At 41.9% G+C, this 19077-nt stretch overlaps 1 protein-coding gene across 1 annotated transcript in view; it reads left to right on the forward strand.

Annotated features, from left to right (window-relative positions):
• POLR3A (RNA polymerase III subunit A) overlaps positions 1-15738 on the forward strand; it is a 259739-nt gene extending 244001 nt beyond the window's left edge. The window contains exons 29-31 of the mRNA XM_077259406.1: positions 59-190; positions 292-424; positions 12606-15738. Coding sequence (XP_077115521.1) covers positions 59-190; positions 292-424; positions 12606-12757 — 417 coding nt within the window. The 3' untranslated portion in view covers positions 12758-15738. The remainder of the gene's footprint in view (positions 1-58; positions 191-291; positions 425-12605) is intronic.
• Positions 15739-19077: the final 3339 nt, after the last annotated feature.

Consider the following 19077-nt stretch of genomic DNA (forward strand, 5'->3'; position numbering starts at 1 on the left):
ATATCTATTTTTTGTTCATACACATTTTATTAAATATTTTAATTTCTCATTTAATTAGGTGGAAAAGACTATTGGTATTGAAGCTGCTCGTTCAACCATTATAAATGAAATCCAATACACAATGGTGAACCACGGGATGAGTATTGATCGGCGACATGTAATGCTGCTTGCAGACCTCATGACTTACAAGGTAAGCTCTAATCGAGCGTTTCATAAAAGGTCCCAATCCCCCTAACCATTTATGCATATCAACTTTCATATTTACCATTCAATACTTCAATACTGCCACAGGGAGAGGTGCTAGGCATTACTCGATTTGGGCTGGCAAAGATGAAAGAAAGTGTCCTAATGTTGGCTTCTTTTGAAAAGACTGCTGACCATCTCTTTGATGCGGCATATTTTGGGCAAAAAGATTCGGTCTGTGGTGAGTAAATTTGTGTTACAATGTTTAATCAGCTAAGTGTTGCATTATCATTCAGTAGTTTTGACCTGTGGGGTCTTGGATGCTGAGACTTTCGCAGTTTGCTAGAATAAAGCAGGTTTGTGTGGTTGATCTGGGGAAAAGGTGTTGTGTAGGCCATATGACCTTATACTGCTCATTCTGCATTTCTGTCCCTTTTGGTCCAGCCATCTGTCACAACTAGTCAAGATTGTGTGGAAACAAAGTACTCTTTAAGCTGGTCGAGTAGTCCAGATTTATTAGCACAGTCTGAAAACAATGTAACGGTCATACGATGTATGGCAGTGGATAACTACATATATGAAAGTCTTTATTATTAAGGTAAAAAGAAATCCAAACCTACAGTGCCCTGTGTGAAAAAGTTATTGCCCCCTAAATCTCATAACTGGTTGGCTCACCCCTAGCAGCAACAACTGCAATCAGGCGTTTGCAATAACTGGCAATGAGTCTTTCACAACACTCTGGAGGAATCTTGTCCCACTCATTTTTTCATAATTGTTGTAATTTAGCCACATTGGAGTGTTTCCGAGAATGAACCACCATTTTAAGGTCATCCCACAGCATCTCAATCCAATTAAGGACAGGGCTTTGACTAGGCCACTCCAAAGTCTTCATTTTGTTAAGCTATTCAGAGGTGGACTTGCTAGTGTGTTTTATATCATAGTCCTGCTGCATAAACCAAGCACGCTTCAGCTTGAGGTCACGATTAGCATGCCGGACATTCTCCTTCAGGATTTTTTGGTAGACAGCAGAATTCATCAAAAGAAAACTGTTCAGCTCACCCCGTTATGTCCAGGTTCCTTTTCTGGTCATCTGGGCACGGAGCCGCCCTGGTCCTGGCGGTATAGACATTCAATGTGCAAGAAAAGTTGTCTCCAGCGACCACAGGAGATATGATTCTTAAAACTTGACGTTTATTTATCAAGTTAAAAAGCACAGATATGAGCAATCCCAGTGCAAGGAATGAATTCTTACATGTTTCAACCTACATGGTCTTAATCATGGATTACATCTTAGAGTGACATACAAACATATATGCATACCAGAAGGTCAAAGGGAGTGGTAAGACATGTTAATTCAGGTTAATTAGTCAGAGCACTTACTCTATCCTTAGACATCAAAAAGTAAATAGTATACAAAAAAAAAACAATGTCTTTCTAAAAAAACATATACATCAGGATAAGCAAGAAACTTTACATTAATTATTGCCAGTTACATAGCATAAACACTATACCTTAACAGATTCATGTAAAAAGAGACTATTCCGAGAACATTAGTTATATTGTAGGATGAGATCTTGGCTAATGCTCAGACCTAATGGGCCTTGAGCACAATTTAAAAATCCAGAAAGACTCTCGATTTGGGGCGTGGCCTGGAGTGAGATTTGAGCAGACGTGTGTGCGTACAGCTCCTGCAAAGTATCTAGTCAGATCATACCTTGTGACACCCAGTGGCATTTCTCTGCTTCCTGTTAGGCTGCTTTCACACATCAGTTTTTTGCCATCAGGCTCAATCCGGCGGCTCGAAGGATCAGTTTTTCCGCAGGATCCGACTAACGGATCTGGCAAAAACACAGATCAGTCGCATCAGTTTTTCCTCCGTTTCGTCTATTTTTTTTATCCGTTTTACGACTGATTACGACGGATCCGTTTTTTAAAAATGCCGATGGGAGGCTCCCAAACGTGATTGGCTACTGAAAACCTATATATACAGTGTTCCTACAGCCCATCTTTGACAGGTTGTAGAGCAAGTGGCGACGATGGAAGGCATGATGTCAAACATTCTGAAGATTTCTGTGGATTTCACTTTTGAGGCAAATCGTTTGAAAGCGATTGTTATGGAGAAGGAGCGATAAAGACAGCGCATCATGCGTCTGCGCCGACAACGTTTTTGGATCTACCCAATCACAGCACAGAGAAATGACACATAGGGTGTATTCAACATTATACATGGAGTTAGGAGGAAAACCCGAGAAGATTTTCAGCTAAGTGCGTATGCAAACGGAGAAATTCGATATTTTGGTGGAACGGATTGGACACCTCATCCGAAGAAGTGACACATATTGCCGCTTCTCCATTTCACCGGCAGAGTGTCTGATGGTGACTCTTCGGTAAGCCATTTTTATTTTGTCTCCTACTGTTACAGCACACTTATTACTGTAATGTTGCTGGTATTTTTTACTAATTATTGCCTTGCCTTTTTTCACAGATTCCATGCAACTGGAGAATCACTTTCCTCACTACATTTTTAGTTTAGACTCTGGATTTCCACCATATAGGGGATTGTTAAGCACACCTGCCGTGCATTGTGGGACTGTTTACATGACGAATTTATCCCACATCCCACAACGGAGAGCTGGCTGGAGATTGCAGAAAAATTCCAACAAATTTGTCAGTTTCCCAATTGCTTGGGTGCAGTGGATGGGAAACTTATTCGCATCGACAAACCTGCTGCATCTGGCTCAGAATATTTCAACTACAAGAAATATTTCTCCATTGTGCTCATGGCCATCGCAGATGCAGAATACAAATGTATTGGGGCCTATGGCCGCTCCACTGATTTTCAAGTTTTTAAAGTGTCTGCAATGGGGCGTCATCTCTATGGAAACACCTTCCGATTTCCATTTCAAGACAGCTGCCTGAAACCTCTGGGCCACCAATTCCATTTGTATGTGTTGGAGATGAAGCGTTCCAACTCTCGGAACACCTGCTGAAGCCATACACAAGTAGTGGATTGACGCCAACTAAAAGTTTTTAATTACCGCCTAACACGAGCACAAAGAATGGTGGAATGCGCTTTTGGGATTCTAGCCTCCAAATGGCAAGTTCTGTTGACCGCTATAAACCTGAAGACTGATATAGTGGACGAGGTTGTGAAAGCTTGTGTGGTCCTGCACAATTTCGTAATATGCAAGGAACAGATTGCCATTGATGACCACTTTGAACAAACCACATTGAATGATTACCATACGTTACTTTTAGAAGTGTGTCAGTTTCCAGAATGAGGGACAAATTTGCTGAATACTTTTTCACCTCAAGGAAGAGTACACTGGCAGGATGATATAGTTTGAAAACTTTGTCTTGGATCTTGTTTTACCCAAAGTCTTGGTGTGGAGAAACTGGTTTCTTCACACTTGGACCTTGTTACCAAAGGTATTGGACCTTTTTTACCCAAAGTATAGGACCTTGTTGGGTTTTACCCAAAGTATTGTACATGTTTTACCCAAAGTATTGTACTTGGTTGGGTTTTACCCAAAGTATTGTACCTGGTTGGGTTTTACCCAAAGTATTGTACCTGGTTGGGTTTTACCCAAAGTATTGTACCTGGTTGGGTTTTACCCAAAGTATTGTACCTGTTTTACCCAAAGTATTGTACCTTGTTTTACCCAAAGTATTTAGCCTTATAATAAATGAAATACAAAATTTTGAAACCAAAAAATTGTTTTTTTATTTACAAGTGTTTTACAAAAATGTATAAATTTAGGTAGTGTGGGGTAGAGCTAATACTGGAGGGGCTGTCAGATTGGGCCACTTTGACAGTGGGAGTATGGAGAGAGGATTGTGGTGGTGACGTATCAGAAGGTAAAACAAGGTGGAGAAAGGTTGGACATAAAACTGGGAGTAGGGATGGGAATTTGGAAGGTTTGAGGGGTGGAGTGGAGGGATTGGAGGCAGAAGAGGTGATGGATGGAGAAGAGGGTTGTGTTTGGGGCATGATGGGTGTGGAAGGAGACTGGTGGTAGTGGGCAGGGAGTGGAGGCACAGATGATGTAGTTGGGAACTGGTATGGGGCAGAATTCTGGTACGGGGCAGGAAGATTGTATTGGTTACTGCCTGGAATAAGGAGTGATTTGGCAATTTACTTGCATCTGAATGCATCCTATCCAGACACGTGTGCAACTCAAGAATACTATTGTTCAGGAGGTTAAATCCTGCAGTCATTTGCTCCGACAACAGTTTGAGAATGTTCTGGAAGGCTGCATTCAGATGCAGCTCCCATGCAGCAGTCACACCATGCTCCAGTGCTGGCCTCCAAGTGTCCAGTTCTGCGCATGCATGGGGACGCATGGGAGTCACCCCCTGATGACGTGGCTGGTGGGCCATAGGACCGGAGGTAACTTCTGGCGAGGAAACTGGTATTAGTACAGGGGATGCACGAAGGCTGCTGGAGTTCAAAAGAGGAGCGTGGTAAGATGCTCTCTGCAGCATAAGTGGTCCACTGTAGGAATGGATTCACAGGATGGTGAGCCATCATAGCAGCAGTAGCAACTAAGGAGACAGAGGAAGGAGGGGCGACAGCATGGACCTTAATTCCAGCGGAGTGGATGTTTCGGCAGCCATTCTGCCCAACAGAGCAGGAACTCCGGCATGGTGGATAAATCTCCAACCTCCTGAGGCCCATCAGTGGATCCCATTCCTCCTAAACTGGGAGGAAAATGCTTAGCTAAGACCAAGCACAATAGTTGCCTAATTTGTAACGAGGCTTTACCCGTCACCTGGGAAAGAGCCAATCATGCATACAGCAGGTGCTAAGTGAGGAGACCCCAAATTTTGCCCCAAGTTAAGATCTGTAATCAGAACAGAGGTCGAAAGCACCTTTAGATCCCTCTCCCAGTGGGGTAGCATCAAGAGACAAAAGACCACCAGGAGGTGCCCTCAACCCGGGACAAATAGTTCAGAGGAAGAACAGAGAGACTTGGGTTCCTCGGCCTCTTCTTCATCCTCAGAGGAAGTGATGGGAGAGCGCCATTATTTTCCATTAAAAGAAATAGATGGTCTGGTCAAGGCTGTAAGGGCCACGAAGGGAGTGATGGACCCTCGTGTAGGATGTTATGTTTGGGGGACTCGGACAGAAGAGATGTAGGTCATTCCTCTTAATGAGAATATACGATTTCTAATTAAGAAGGAATGGAATAGACCCCAAAGAAAAAAAAACTCCTCTGTGCTGTCCCTCAAAAGGAAATATCCTTTTGATGATCTAGCATCCACGTCCTGGGATATGACCCCAAAATTAGACGTAGCTGTTACTAAGGCTTCCAGAAAAGATTTCCAGGAGCTCCTGTATACTGAGCCTAATAAAAAGTCAGGCCTAAAGATAGAATTCATCTCATTCCCAGTCCTAAACTTCATGGTAATTCCTCTCCAGTCCTCTCCAGAGGAAGAAAGGGAACAGGAAGTGTTGAATCTAGTGGATAAAGCTGTCCTTGAGGAGATCCCCCCCCCCCCCCCATCCTCAAGAAAAAAAACAGAAGGATTCTACCCCCCATTGTTTCTGGTGAAGAAACCAGACTGATCCTTCAGGACAATAATAAACCTGTAAAAACTGAACAAGTTACTAAAGACTCAAGCTTTCAAAATGGAGTCAATAAAAAAAACTATCAAAATCTTGTTACAAGATTGCTTTATGACAATGCTGGACCTGAGGGATGCGTGTTATCACATTCCCATACACAAAGACTCTCAGAAGTTCCTCATGGTAGCGGTCTCCAGAGTGGGGGAAGTCAGATTTTTTAGATAGGCAACTTGATCCAACACTGCAAAGCTCAATGGAGTGTTATGGCCTCTTTAGTAAACTTAAAATGGGTCTTAAACTGAAAAAAATCAAAGATTGAGCCAAAAAGGGTACATGAGTTACTGGGGTTTATACTAGACTCCCAAAAGCAGGAGTGTCGCCTCCTGGAAGACAAAAGGGAAAAAATTATGGGTCAGGTGTTGAGAGCTTTTTCAATACCTATCCATGACATTGACTAAAGCTATGTCCCTGTTAGGTTCCCTAACCTCCTGTATGCCGAAAGTTCAGTTGGCCCAAATACACACCAGGGATCTTCAGTGGGACGTCTTTAAGAAATCAGGTCTTCCTAAGGGGCAGTTAGAAGGACCCATTACTCTGTCTTTTAACACTATTCATTTCTTAGGTTGGTGAAAAAAATAGGAAATTTAACCAAAAGGGTTCCTTGGGTAACCACAGTGACTTGAGTAGTCACCACAGATGCAAGCCCCATGGGTTGGGGGGCTCATCTAAACATAGTTGCTCAGGGAGTCTGAATGGGGGGAGCAGAAATTGGTTTCCTCAAACAGGAAAGAACTGTTAGTAGTCAGACACACTTTGATAGTTCTTGGATTCAGGGTCAGCATATATGCGTTTTTTCAGACAGCCAGGTAGTGGTAGCCTATCTGAACCACCAGGGCAGAACCAGATCTCGTTCCTTGATAGATATAACAGTCCAGATTTTCCGTATGGCAGAGAGCAATGTCCTTTCTCTGACTGTGCTCCACATTTGGGATGTAGAAAACTACAAGGCAGATTTCTCGAACCGCACTTAGTTGAAAAAGGCGAATGAGTTCTAAAACGGACCATAGAGATGTGGGGTCTCCCAGTTATAAATCTCTTTGCCAACAGCGAGAACAAGAGGGTACAGTCCTTTTGCTCCATAGATCCCCAAAGGAACCCTCAGGCTTTAGATGCCTTCATGATTCCATGGAATCAGTGCCTGGCCTCAAAAAGCACCTTGGCAATGTGGATAAGGGATGCGATCTCGTTGGCCTATTCGTCCAGTGGGAATGTCGCCCCGGAGGGAATGAGCACTCATTTGACGAGAGCGATGGCAACCTCCTGGGCTGAAAAGTCAGGTCTCCATAGAACAGATCTGTTAGGCTGCTACTTGGTCATCTCCTTCTACCTTTTACAATCACCTTCAGCTGGATCTAGCCTTTTCTTCTGATCTAACCTTTGGGAGAAGGGTTCTACAGGCTGTGGTTCCTCCCTAAGATACAATTCTCTGCAATTCTTTCTGTGGTGCTGTCATGGGAGAAGGAGAAAGACATAGTTAGTTACCAGTAACTGGATTTCTCAGAGCCCATGACTGCACCCTTATATTCCCTCCCATCACATGTGGGTGAGCACGCTCTTGTTTGTGTGTGATTTATGTATAGGTCACACGGTGTTTGCTTAGAAGTATTATGGTTAAAATCTTTATTACTGTAATAACCTGGAGGTCCTCTTGTGCTCTATAAACCAACTGATACGAGGGAGAGGTACCGTCCTTTTTCTCTGTAGGTATATCCTGTCATTGAAGGGCGGATCCCATCTCTCCATGGTGCTGTCATGGGCTCTGAGAAATCCCGTTACCGGTAAGTAACTACAGGTCCTTCTCAAAAAATTAGCATATAGTGTTAAATTTCATTATTTACCATAATGTAATGATTACAATTAAACTTTCATATATTATAGATTCATTATCCACCAACTGAAATTTGTCAGGTCTTTTATTGTTTGAATACTGATGATTTTGGCATACAACTCCTGATAACCCAAAAAACCTGTCTCAATAAATTAGCATATCAAGAAAAGGTTCTCTAAACGACCTATTACCCTAATCTTATGAATCAACTAATTAACTCTAAACACATGCAAAAGATACCTGAGGCTTTTAAAAACTCCCTGCCTGGTTCATTACTCAAAACCCCCATCATGGGTAAGACTAGCGACCTGACAGATGTCAAGAAGGCCATCATTGACACCCTCAAGCAAGAGGGTAAGACCCAAAAAGAAATTTCTCAACAAATAGGCTGTTCCCAGAGTGCTGTATCAAGGCACCTCAATGGTAAGTCTGTTGGAAGGAAACAATGTGGCAGAAAACGCTGTACAACGAGAAGAGGTGACCGGACCCTGAGGAAGATTGTGGAGAAGGACCGATTCCAGACCTTGGGGAACCTGAGGAAGCAGTGGACTGAGTCTGGTGTGGAAACATCCAGAGCCACCGTGCACAGGCGTGTGCAGGAAATGGGCTACAGGTGCCGCATTCCCCAGGTAAAGCCACTTTTGAACCATAAACAGCGGCAGAAGCTGTTTTCTGATGAAAGCAAATTTTGCATGTCATTTGGAAATCAAGGTGCCAGAGTCTGGAGGAAGACTGGGGAGAAGGAAATGCCAAAATGCCTGAAGTCCAGTGTCAAGTACCCACAGTCAGTGATGGTGTGGGGTGTCATGTCAGCTGCTGGTGTTGGTCCACTGTGTTTCATCAAGGGCAGGGTCAATGCAGCTAGCTATCAGGAGATTTTGGAGCACTTCATGCTTCCATCGGCTGAAATGCTTTATGGAGATGAAGATTTCATTTTTCAGCACGAGCCGGCACCTGCTCACAGTGCCAAAACCACTGGTAAATGGTTTACTGACCATGGTATTACTGTGCTCAATTGGCCTGCCAACTCTCCTGACCTGAACCCCATAGAGAATCTGTGGGATATTGTGAAGAGAAAGTTGAGAGACGCAAGACCCAACACTCTGGATGAGCTTAAGGCCGCTATTGAAGCATCCTGGGCCTCCATAACATCTCAGCAGTGTCACAGGCTGATTGCCTCCATGCCACGCCGCATTGAAGCAGTCATTTCTGCCAAAGGATTCCCGACCAATTATTGAGTGCATAACTGAACATTATTATTTGATGGTTTTTTTGTTTGTTATTAAAAAACACTTTTATTTGATTGGACGGGTGAAATATGCTAATTTATTGAGACAGGTTTTTTGGGTTATCAGGAGTTGTATGCCAAAATCATCAGTATTAAAACAATAAAAGACCTGACAAATTTCAGTTGGTGGATAATGAATCTATAATATATGAAAGTTTAATTGTAATCATTACATTATGGTAAATAATGAAATTTAACACTATATGCTAATTTTTTGAGAAGGACCTGTATGTCTTCATATATTCACACACATGCATTAACATATAAATACACATACCTGCACACGTACACACACACATATGTACACATGTATAAACATACACACAGGGCCGGCTCCAGGGTTTTGTGGGCCCCAGGCGAAAGAGCCTCAGTGGGCCCCTTTAACCCATACACAATTCATGATGCACAGATACGGCACAGAAATATGGGTATAGTAAAATGCCAAAGATTTAACTACTTATATTACATGACTGATATCTGTTGTAAATTCTGCAATACCACACAGCATAGGAGATTCAGGTGATCAAGGGTCCACAGGTTTCAGGGTTTCAGTACCTGTAGAATTAGAGGTAAATGGGATATTGATAAATGTACCCTACCAGTAGAAACTGTCCTCAGCAGTGTACCCTTTACAAAAGTCAAAAATTTCCTCTTGTAAAGTCCTCCATACAGTATTACGGGCACCACATAGTGCCCCATACAGTATAATGGGCACCACATAGTGCTCCATACAGTATAATGGGCCCCATTTATTGCTCCATACAGTATTATGGGCACCACATAGTGCTCCATACAGTATTGTGGGCACCACATAGTCCTCCATACAGTATGATGGGCCCCATATATTGCTCCATACAGAATGGGCCCTATATAATGCTCTATACAGAATGGACCCCATTTAATGCTTCATACAGAATAATGGACCCCATTTAATGCTTTATACAGAATAATGAACCCCATATAATGCTACATACAGAATAATGAAACCCATATAATGCTTCATACAGAATAATGGACCACATATAATGTTTCATACAGAATGAACCCCATTTAATGCTTCATACAGAATATTGGACCCCATATAATGCTTCATACAGAATAATGGACCCCATTTAATGCTTTATACAGAATAACGAACCCCATATAATGCTCCATACAGAATAATGAACCCCATATAATGCTTCATACAAAATATTGGACCCCGTATAATGCTTCATACAGAATAATGAACCCCATATAATGCTCTATAGAGAGTAATGGACCCCATATAATGCTCCATATAGAATAATGGACCCCATATAAAAATCCATACCGAAAGGGTCCCAAATAATGCTCCATACATAAAAAAAATCTCCTCTCCTCTCCTTCTTTCCCCACTGCTTCAGGCGCCGTTGCTCCGGTTTCCTTAGCACCTTGTGACTCTCTGCACTGCTTAGCGCAGAGGGCACGCTGTAGTGACGTCATCTCGCCCTCTGCCCTGAGACGTCAGTCATAAGATGTGGAAGACACTGGAGCTGCGGAGGAACAGGGAGAGATAAGTGTTTTCAAATAGTTTAATGCACGAGGGGGCATCGGGACCTCCGACTCACGGGCCCCATAGCGTGCCGTTGTCCCGGACGGAGAGTGGGCCCCAGACACTTGCTCGGTGGTGACGCTGGCCCTGCCTGCCTGCAAGGGCCCCCTCCACCTCTAGGCCCATGTGGAGCTGTACTGGCGATATGTCTGGCCATGTCTTGGTCTAATATTTAAATTTGTTTGCTGATCTGAAACACTTAAGTGTGACAAACATGCAAAACAATAGCAAATCAGGAATGGGGCAAACACTTTTTCACACAACTGTATATGTGGAAATTACATACAGTCATGGCCAAAAGTATTCACACCCCTGCAATTCTGTCAGATAATACTCAGTTTCTTCCTGAAAATGATTGCAAACACAAATTCTTTGTTATTATTATCTTCATTTAATTTGTCTTAAATGAAAAAACACAAAAAGAATTGTCCTAAAGCCAAATTGGATATAATTCCACACCAAACATAAAAAAGGGGGTGGACAAAAGTATTAGCACTGTTCGAAAAATCATGTGATGCTTCTCTAATTTGTGTAATTAACAGCACCTGTAACTTACTTGTGGCACCTAACAGGTGTTGACAATAACTAAATCACACTTGCAGCCAGTTGACATGGATTAAAGTTGACTCAACCTCTGTCCTGTGTCCTTGTGTGAACCACATTGAGCATGGAGAAAAGAAAGACCAAAGAACTGTCTGAGGACTTCAGAAACCAAATTGTGAGGAAGGATGAGCAATCTCAAGGCTACAAGTCCATCTCCAAAGACCTGAATGTTCCTGTGTCTACCGCGCGCAGTGTCATCAAGAAGTTTAAAGCCCATGGCACTGTGGCTAACCTCCCTAGATATGGACGGAAAAGAAAAATTGACAAGAGATTTCAACGCAAGATTGTGCGGATGTTGGATAAAGAACCTCGACTAACATCCAAACAAGTTCAAGCTGCCCTGCAGTCCGAGGGTACAACAGTGTCAACTCGTACTATCCGTCGGTGTCTGAATGAAAAGGGACTGTATGGTAGGAGACCCAGGAAGACCCAACTTCTTACCCCGAGACATAAAAAAGCCAGGCTGGAGTTTGCCAAAACTTAACTGAAAAAGCCTAAAACGTTTTGGAAGAATGTTCTCTGGTCAGAAGAGACAAAAGTAGAGCTTTTTGGGCAAAGGCATCAACATAGAGTTTACAGGAGAAAAAAAGAGGCATTCAAAGAAAAGAACACGGTCCCTACAGTCAAACATGGCGGAGGTTCCCTGATGTTTTGGGGTTGCTTTGCTACCTCTGGCACTGGACTGCTTGACCGTGTGCATGGCATTATGAAGTCTGAAGACTACCAACAAATTTTGCAGCAAAATGTAGGGCCCAGTGTGAGAAAGCTGCGTCTCCTTCAGAGGTAATGGGTCTTCCAGCAGGACAATGACCCAAAACAAACTTCAAAAAGCACTAGAAAATGGTTTGAGATTTGAAAGCACTGGAGACTTCTAAGGTGGCCAGCAATGAGTCCAGACCTGAATCCCATAGAACAGCTGTGGAGAGATCTAAAAATGGCAGTTTGGAGAAGGCACCCTTCAAATATCAGGGTCCTGGAGCAGTTTGCCAAAGAAGAATGGTCTAAAATTCCAGCAGAGCATTGTAAGAAACTCTTACCGGAAGCGGTTGGTCGCAGTTATTTTGGCTAAAGGTTGTGCAACCAAGTATTAGGCTGAGGGTGCCAATACTTTTGTCTGGCCCATTTTTGGAGTTTTGTGTGAAATGATCAATGTTTTGCTTTTTGCTTCATTCTCTTTTGTGTTTTTTCATTTAAGACAAATTAAATGAAGATAATACCAAAGAATTTGTGTTTGCAATCATTTTCAGGAAGAAACTGAGTATTATCTGACAGAATTGCAGGGGTGGCAATACTTTTGGCCATGACTGTATTTAATAGCTGTAGTGAGATGCATCTAAACACTTCTGCGTTTACTGTGAAAAATCTCTAAAAGTTATTCTTAATGTAACAGCTTCAGCTGAAAAAAAAATCAGTGTGAGATTGTTCTATGTACAGTTTTTTCAAGTGTGATCTGAATACCTCATTGTGTAAATCTTGTCTTCACCTTTTACTTCTCGCCTAGGAGTGTCGGAATGCATAATAATGGGCATCCCTATGAACATCGGCACTGGACTCTTTAAGCTTTTGCACAGGGCAGACAAGGATCCTAATCCACCCAAGAGACCACTCATCTTTGACAACAAAGAATTTCACCTGCCTATTGCTAGTAGTTAACCAGGAACTTTTACACTTATCATCAACTCATTAGTGTCTGCTTCATTCATTGATGGACACTTAGATGCATGCAGATGGAAATGCCTCCAATAACTTATTGATGGAAAAGCTTTTCTGGAACCAGAAATGATTATCAATATATGTAAAAAGTGCAGCTGGCTTTTCAGCAAATAGAAAGTAAAGGATACGAGATATGTCCATATAGTACTCTAGACCAGAACGCCTAGTATGTGCCATGCATACTCTTGAACACCGCAATTGTGTTGCATTTATTTACATACATTATCGCTATGTTTGAAAAGGGTGGTCCGAAGGCAAAGTAATTTTGCTCCTAACTCCCCAGCTGTTTGAAGCTATAATCTAAGCAATTTTCTAATATGCTTGCATTAAAAACTTCTGTTCCCACTCTACACTGTCTAACAACTGTTGTATTTTTTTCCCTACTTCCTGTGTGATGACAATTCATTTGAGTATCCCAGTGCATGCAACAGTATAGGGGCAGATGGTGCGGTCATTGTCACAGCCCCTTTTCCCTCCTTGAAATCGAGCGTGACTCTTGTTTCAGGGGCAGTTCTGATCCTGCTGTCTCCTCTGTGTGATGTGCACAGCTCGCTGCCTCCCCTGTGTCACTAGGAACAGAGCGGTGTCACTATACTGCCACCGCAAATGACGTCACTGGCCTCTGTTCCCAGCTTATTACTATTCATCTAAGCAGACACAGCAGCGACAGCGCGGCCCCTGAAACAATCATCACTGACTCTTCCTTTCAGGGAGGGGGCAAGGGCTGTGTCAGTGACTGCGCATCTGCCTCCAGCTCTGATGACTCTTTACGTATCCCAGCATGCACTGGGATACTCAAACGAATTGTTATCGCACAGGAAGTAGGGAGAATAAGATTGTGTAGATAGGGAACAGTAGGGAATTTTTAAATCAAGCCTATTAAAAATAGCTTAGATTATAGCATCAAATACATAGAGACTTAGGAGCACAATTACTTTGCCTTGTGACCACTCATTTAATGCTGGGTTATGTCAAGATCCGTTTACACTAGTGTTTTCCAAACTAGTCCTCTCAGCCCCCAAACATTTCATGATTTCCGCAGTATTGCACAGGTGATGGAATTATCATCGAGACATCAGAAATTGTGCTATACTAAGGAAATCCTGAAAACCTGATCTCATGGGGGCCATGGGGGCTGGAGTTTGGCAAACATTGGTTTACATGGACCGACTGGTGGATTTAAACAACTGCCCTGATTACACATGCAGACCGCAGTAAATGATGCGCACTGAGCAATTGGTAGTAGATCGCTCAGTGCGCATAGGCTGCCATTGTTCTTGGCAGCGCGAGTCCTGTTTGTAGCAGCAAGATGAGCTCTCGAGGACAATGATCTTTTGTGAAGCACTAAAGATTTTCACTCAATGGAGTGTTTTGCCTTTTCATCAGGTGATCGGCAGCCTGTTTAAACTGAAAGATTACCATGAGTAGCCATAGGAACACTCATTCGTTCATGATGATCTGTCAGTGTAAATCCAGCCTAACATACTAGGGGGAATTTATCTTTGACCTCACACCAGTTTTATGGTGTAATTATAATCAGCAATTTATTGGGCATGCCAAACTAATGCCATAATTTGCAACTTTTTTTTTTTTTTTTTTTTGAGACCAGTGTGCACAGCCCTGATTCGTATGCAGGTTCATTCATCAGCATTTCTACCAGAACCGATACTGGAAAAAATCCAACAGTAAAATTGTGTGCACACCAAGCATTATTGCGCAAATTGCCACTTACGGATAAAACATTTATAATCACAATGAGCAACGATCGGTCACATACAGGTAATGTGAACTGAGACCTGTGATGTTTTCCAAGTCCCTGATAATACAGACTAATGCTATTTAGTATTCAAAATACCTTATACTGTTGAGAACTTTTTAAAATAAAGATTAAAAGAAAAAAATATGGTGGATAATACCCATTAGTAAGAAGACACCCTGTATGTAAAAGCAAGAGAAAGGTACAATTTGTAAGAAGGCTACTGACAATCGTATTGCTTCTTTTCAGTATCTTTTAAGCATTGAATATTCTTACAACTTGTATTTTTTTCTTGGAGAACAGCCTTTCTGTTGACACTACCCATATGTAACTGACAGTGGGCTTGGGGGTTTTTTTTGTATATGGGAGTTTGCATAGTTTATGTAGAATACCTAATAAAGTTATATTTTCTTAATTGCTTGTTGTACACACCATTTTTGTAAAAGTATAATGCCACTGCTCACGGCACATTTCTAAGTGGGCAGAACTTAGCATAAGGAACAGGTCCAGTCTAACTAGTTTAATATGGAAACAGAGGGCTAGCACTCTGGACGGTGCTAGTAAGAAGGGACTGATTGTCCCAAAGTTTACTTTAATGGCTGAAAGGCGCATACATTTTACTGCAGATCTGTGCAAGCCGTGACTTGCACAGCTAGAGATGCTCCTTGCTTATTAAGAAGCATTGGGTCTCTTACTATATTAAACCCACCTCACTCCAGTGTGGATTTTCATTAAGGCCAGCAGAAAGAAATGTTCCCAACTATGTGCAAATGCGAATTGTGTTTTCCTACTATAAATCTGCACATTTGTCATGTTTTGATTATATATAGTTTATTTATAAAGCTGAAGGAATTTCCCTTTTGGGATAGTGGACAGCTTTGGAAATAGTAGGATTCTGCCATCCTGGAAGCAATTTAAAATAAAAAGTAGCTCACATTTTTACAGTAGGTACTTGTGGTGTCAAAATCGCACCTGAATGATAAATTTTCTGTAAATGTTTTTTGAAGATACTGTTGAATGTTACAAATTTGGACTGTTTTACGTTGCTCGTTTCCAATGTTTTGATTGTTGCATAATACACACTTTAATGTATTAAATATATAATCTACTGTATGTAAATATATATGTATTTGTTACCCCCGAAAATAGTGTTTTTTGTTGACTCATTTATGTGTGACATGGTATAATTTCAATCGGCCACTGTTAGCAGGAGAATAGGTCATACATTTTGTTTTATGCATGTACTGTATGTATGTAGGTCTATAGATTTGCATGTTTTGTAGATTTCAAAGAAGTGGTGGCAGGTAAATATAGTCCTTCTCTACCGATGCAGAGAACAAATTGAGCAATAGACAGGTTTTTTTTTTTATAGTATGTTAGTCATCCGTCTGAATGGTAAGTTCTGTTGGCATTAAAAATCTGCTTGTCACCAATGCCTCCTGTTTATTTCTAAAGGTTCATCTATACGGTCAACCAGTGGCACAATACAAACATCGATAAATAAACTTTTCTCGGCCATTTCATTGGTGGACTCCAGAATCAGGGTTCATATGATGCCACTTGGAAGCTGACATTAAGAATACATCTTAGAGGAAAAAAAAACTGATTCCTCCTGAACAGACTGCACCTGGGCAACTGACACCCAGTTATTCAGTTTAGCCTAGTGTGAATTAGAGGCACACATGGGTCTGAGCCTCAGACCAGTCTTAGCCTTGATAAGTTAGGTACTAACTTTCTCTCTTTTTTATGTTTTCAATCTCATTATATCTTAGACCATAGATGTGAATCTAAATCTTGCAGGCCACATCTGGTCTGCAGTGTAATCATACACTACCGTTCAGAAGTTTAGGATCACCCAATTTTGTGTTTTCCATGAAAACTCATATTTTTATTAATCAAATGAGTTGCCAAATGAATTTAAAATCTAGTCCAAACATTGACAAGAATGTCAAACAGATTTTTATTTGAAATAATATATTTTTTTTTAAATTCGTTTATTTCCAAACATAAATAAAGTATAGCATACACATTTGTCCTTGTCATTAGTCTGCATGGTTACATTTACAAAGGATAATAAGGACAGCACATACATATGCCAATTATTACACAGAGGAAAAACTTATGTGTACAATTATAAAACAATCAAACAAAGTTATAAACATAAAACTCTTAAACTACAACCAAACCAAGCCTCTGAAACTATTAAGCCACCATTTGACGATAGTAAGCAATATTTCCCTCCCTCCGCTGCGCAGTGCTTGTAGAACAAGAGTCAAACAAACCATGTCCTTGTCTATTAGTCATGTCATAAGGTGAGATGAGAGGCGTTCCATCTATCCCAGATTTTATTGAACTTACCCGGGCAACCCCTGTTTTGATAAAGAGTGCGCTCATATGTGACAACTGTATTCACCAACTCGATCCAGGATCTAATGGAGGGGGGTGAACTCCCCATCCACCGCAGAGCCAACAATTTCCGTGCCAAAAACAAAGTCTCACGTAGAAAGATCCCCGCATAATGGTCCCAAGCTTCCTCGTCCCATACTCCAAACAGGCAGACCAAAGGCTCCATAGGAACCGGGATTGACAGTATAGAGGTTAGCAGTGATGTCACCTCCCCCCAATATCGAAGAACAATGGGACACTGCCATATCAGATGTATAAAGTCAGCGTCTGGTGAGTGGCAACGCAAACAGTCTGATGTCGAGTATCGACCCATCCGAAAGAGTCTCAGTGGGGTTAGATACGACTGATGGATTATATACAGCTGGGTCATCCTGTTATTAACTGACGGAGAGACCTTGAGGGGGGAATCTAAAATATCCTCCCATTCCTCGTTCTGCGTATTAGTGATGAGCCCTCCCCATTTGCTCCTCACCGAGTCCATAACAGAATTCGCTCCCACCGATAGCAAATATTTGTACAAAGAGGAAACAAGGCCCTGAGGTCCCTGTGATTTAAGAATACCTATCAGGGGCAAAGATGAGATGTTACGGTTTGTTCCCACATTCCTGACAAATGACTGGATGGCGGATCTGAGTTGTAGGTATCGGAAAAATTGAGATCTTGGAAGATCATATTTAACCTGTAGCTGTTCAAAGGATCTAAAGACCCCCTGATCATATAAATCCCCTAACGACAGGACCCCGTGGGAAACCCAAAAGCCCGCAGACGGGTGACCCACCAACACAGGGAAATAATCATCCCATAGAGGCATCTCAGCCACAATGTCCCCAAATCCAATGACCTTTTTAATTTTCTTCCAAGTGGATTGCGCCAATCGTATCATGGGCAACAATCGGGGGGGCATTTACTTTTCCTGATTCTAGAAGGCCCAGTGGACATTTAGTGCCAGCAGAACTAACCAGGTGACTTTCAGAATTAGGGAGATAATTATGAGGCATCCATTTCCAAAGTGCTTTGGACTGCCCCGCCAAGTAGTACAAAAAAAAATCTGGTAATGCCGCTCCTCCCCCCTGTTTAGGTCTTTGCAAAGTCGTCAATTTAAGTTTGGGTCTACTTTTCCCCCCACACGAATGAAGTAACATAAGAATTTAAGTTAGTGAAAAAGAATTTTGGTACGGTTACTGCGCTATGCTGAAGACAATAGTTGAATTTAGAGAGTAAGTTTGAAATAATAATTTTCTCCTTCAAACTTTGCTTTTGTCAAAGAATGCTCTTTGCAGCAATTATAGCATTGCAGACCTTTGGCATTGTAGCAGTTAATTTGCCGAGGTAGTCTGGAGAAACTTCACCCCATGCTTCCAGAAGCCCCTCCCATAAGTTGGTTTGGCTTGATGGGAACTTTTTGCGTATCATACAGTCAAGCTGCTCCCACAACAGCTCAATGGGGTTGAGATCTGGTGACTGCGCTGGCCACTCCATTACAGATAGAATACCCGCTGCCTGCTTCTTCCCTAAATAGTTCTTGCATAATTTGGAGGTGTGCTTTGGGTCATTGTCCTGTTGCAAAATGGAGTGATAGCCTTCCTCATTCAATATCCCTTTTACCTTGTACAAATCTCCCACTTTACCAGCACCAAAGCAACTCCAGACCATCACATTACCTCCACCATGCTTGACAGATGGCGTCAGATACTCTTCCAGCATCTTTTCAGTTGTTCTGTGTCTCACAAATGTTCCTCTGTGTGATCCAAACACCTCAAACTTGGATTTGTCTGTCCATAACAACTTTTTTCCAATCTTCCTCTGCCCAATGTCTGTTCTTTTGCCCATATTAATCTTTTCCTTTTATTAGCTAGTCTCAGATATGGCTTTTTCTTTGCCACTCTACCCTGAAGGCCAGTATCCCAGAGTCACCTCTTCACTGTAAACATTGATGCTAGCATTTTGTGTGTACTATTTAACTAACCTGTGAGGTGTTGATTTCTCAAACTACAGACTCTAATGTACTTGTTTTGTTGCTCTGTTATGCAGCGGTGCCTCCCACTTCTCTTTCTACTCTGGTTAGAGCCTGTTTGTACTCTCCTCTGAAGGGAGTAGT

This window comes from Ranitomeya variabilis, chromosome 4, assembly GCF_051348905.1.
Source record: "Ranitomeya variabilis isolate aRanVar5 chromosome 4, aRanVar5.hap1, whole genome shotgun sequence".
NCBI classification, from domain to species: Eukaryota; Metazoa; Chordata; class Amphibia; order Anura; family Dendrobatidae; genus Ranitomeya; species Ranitomeya variabilis.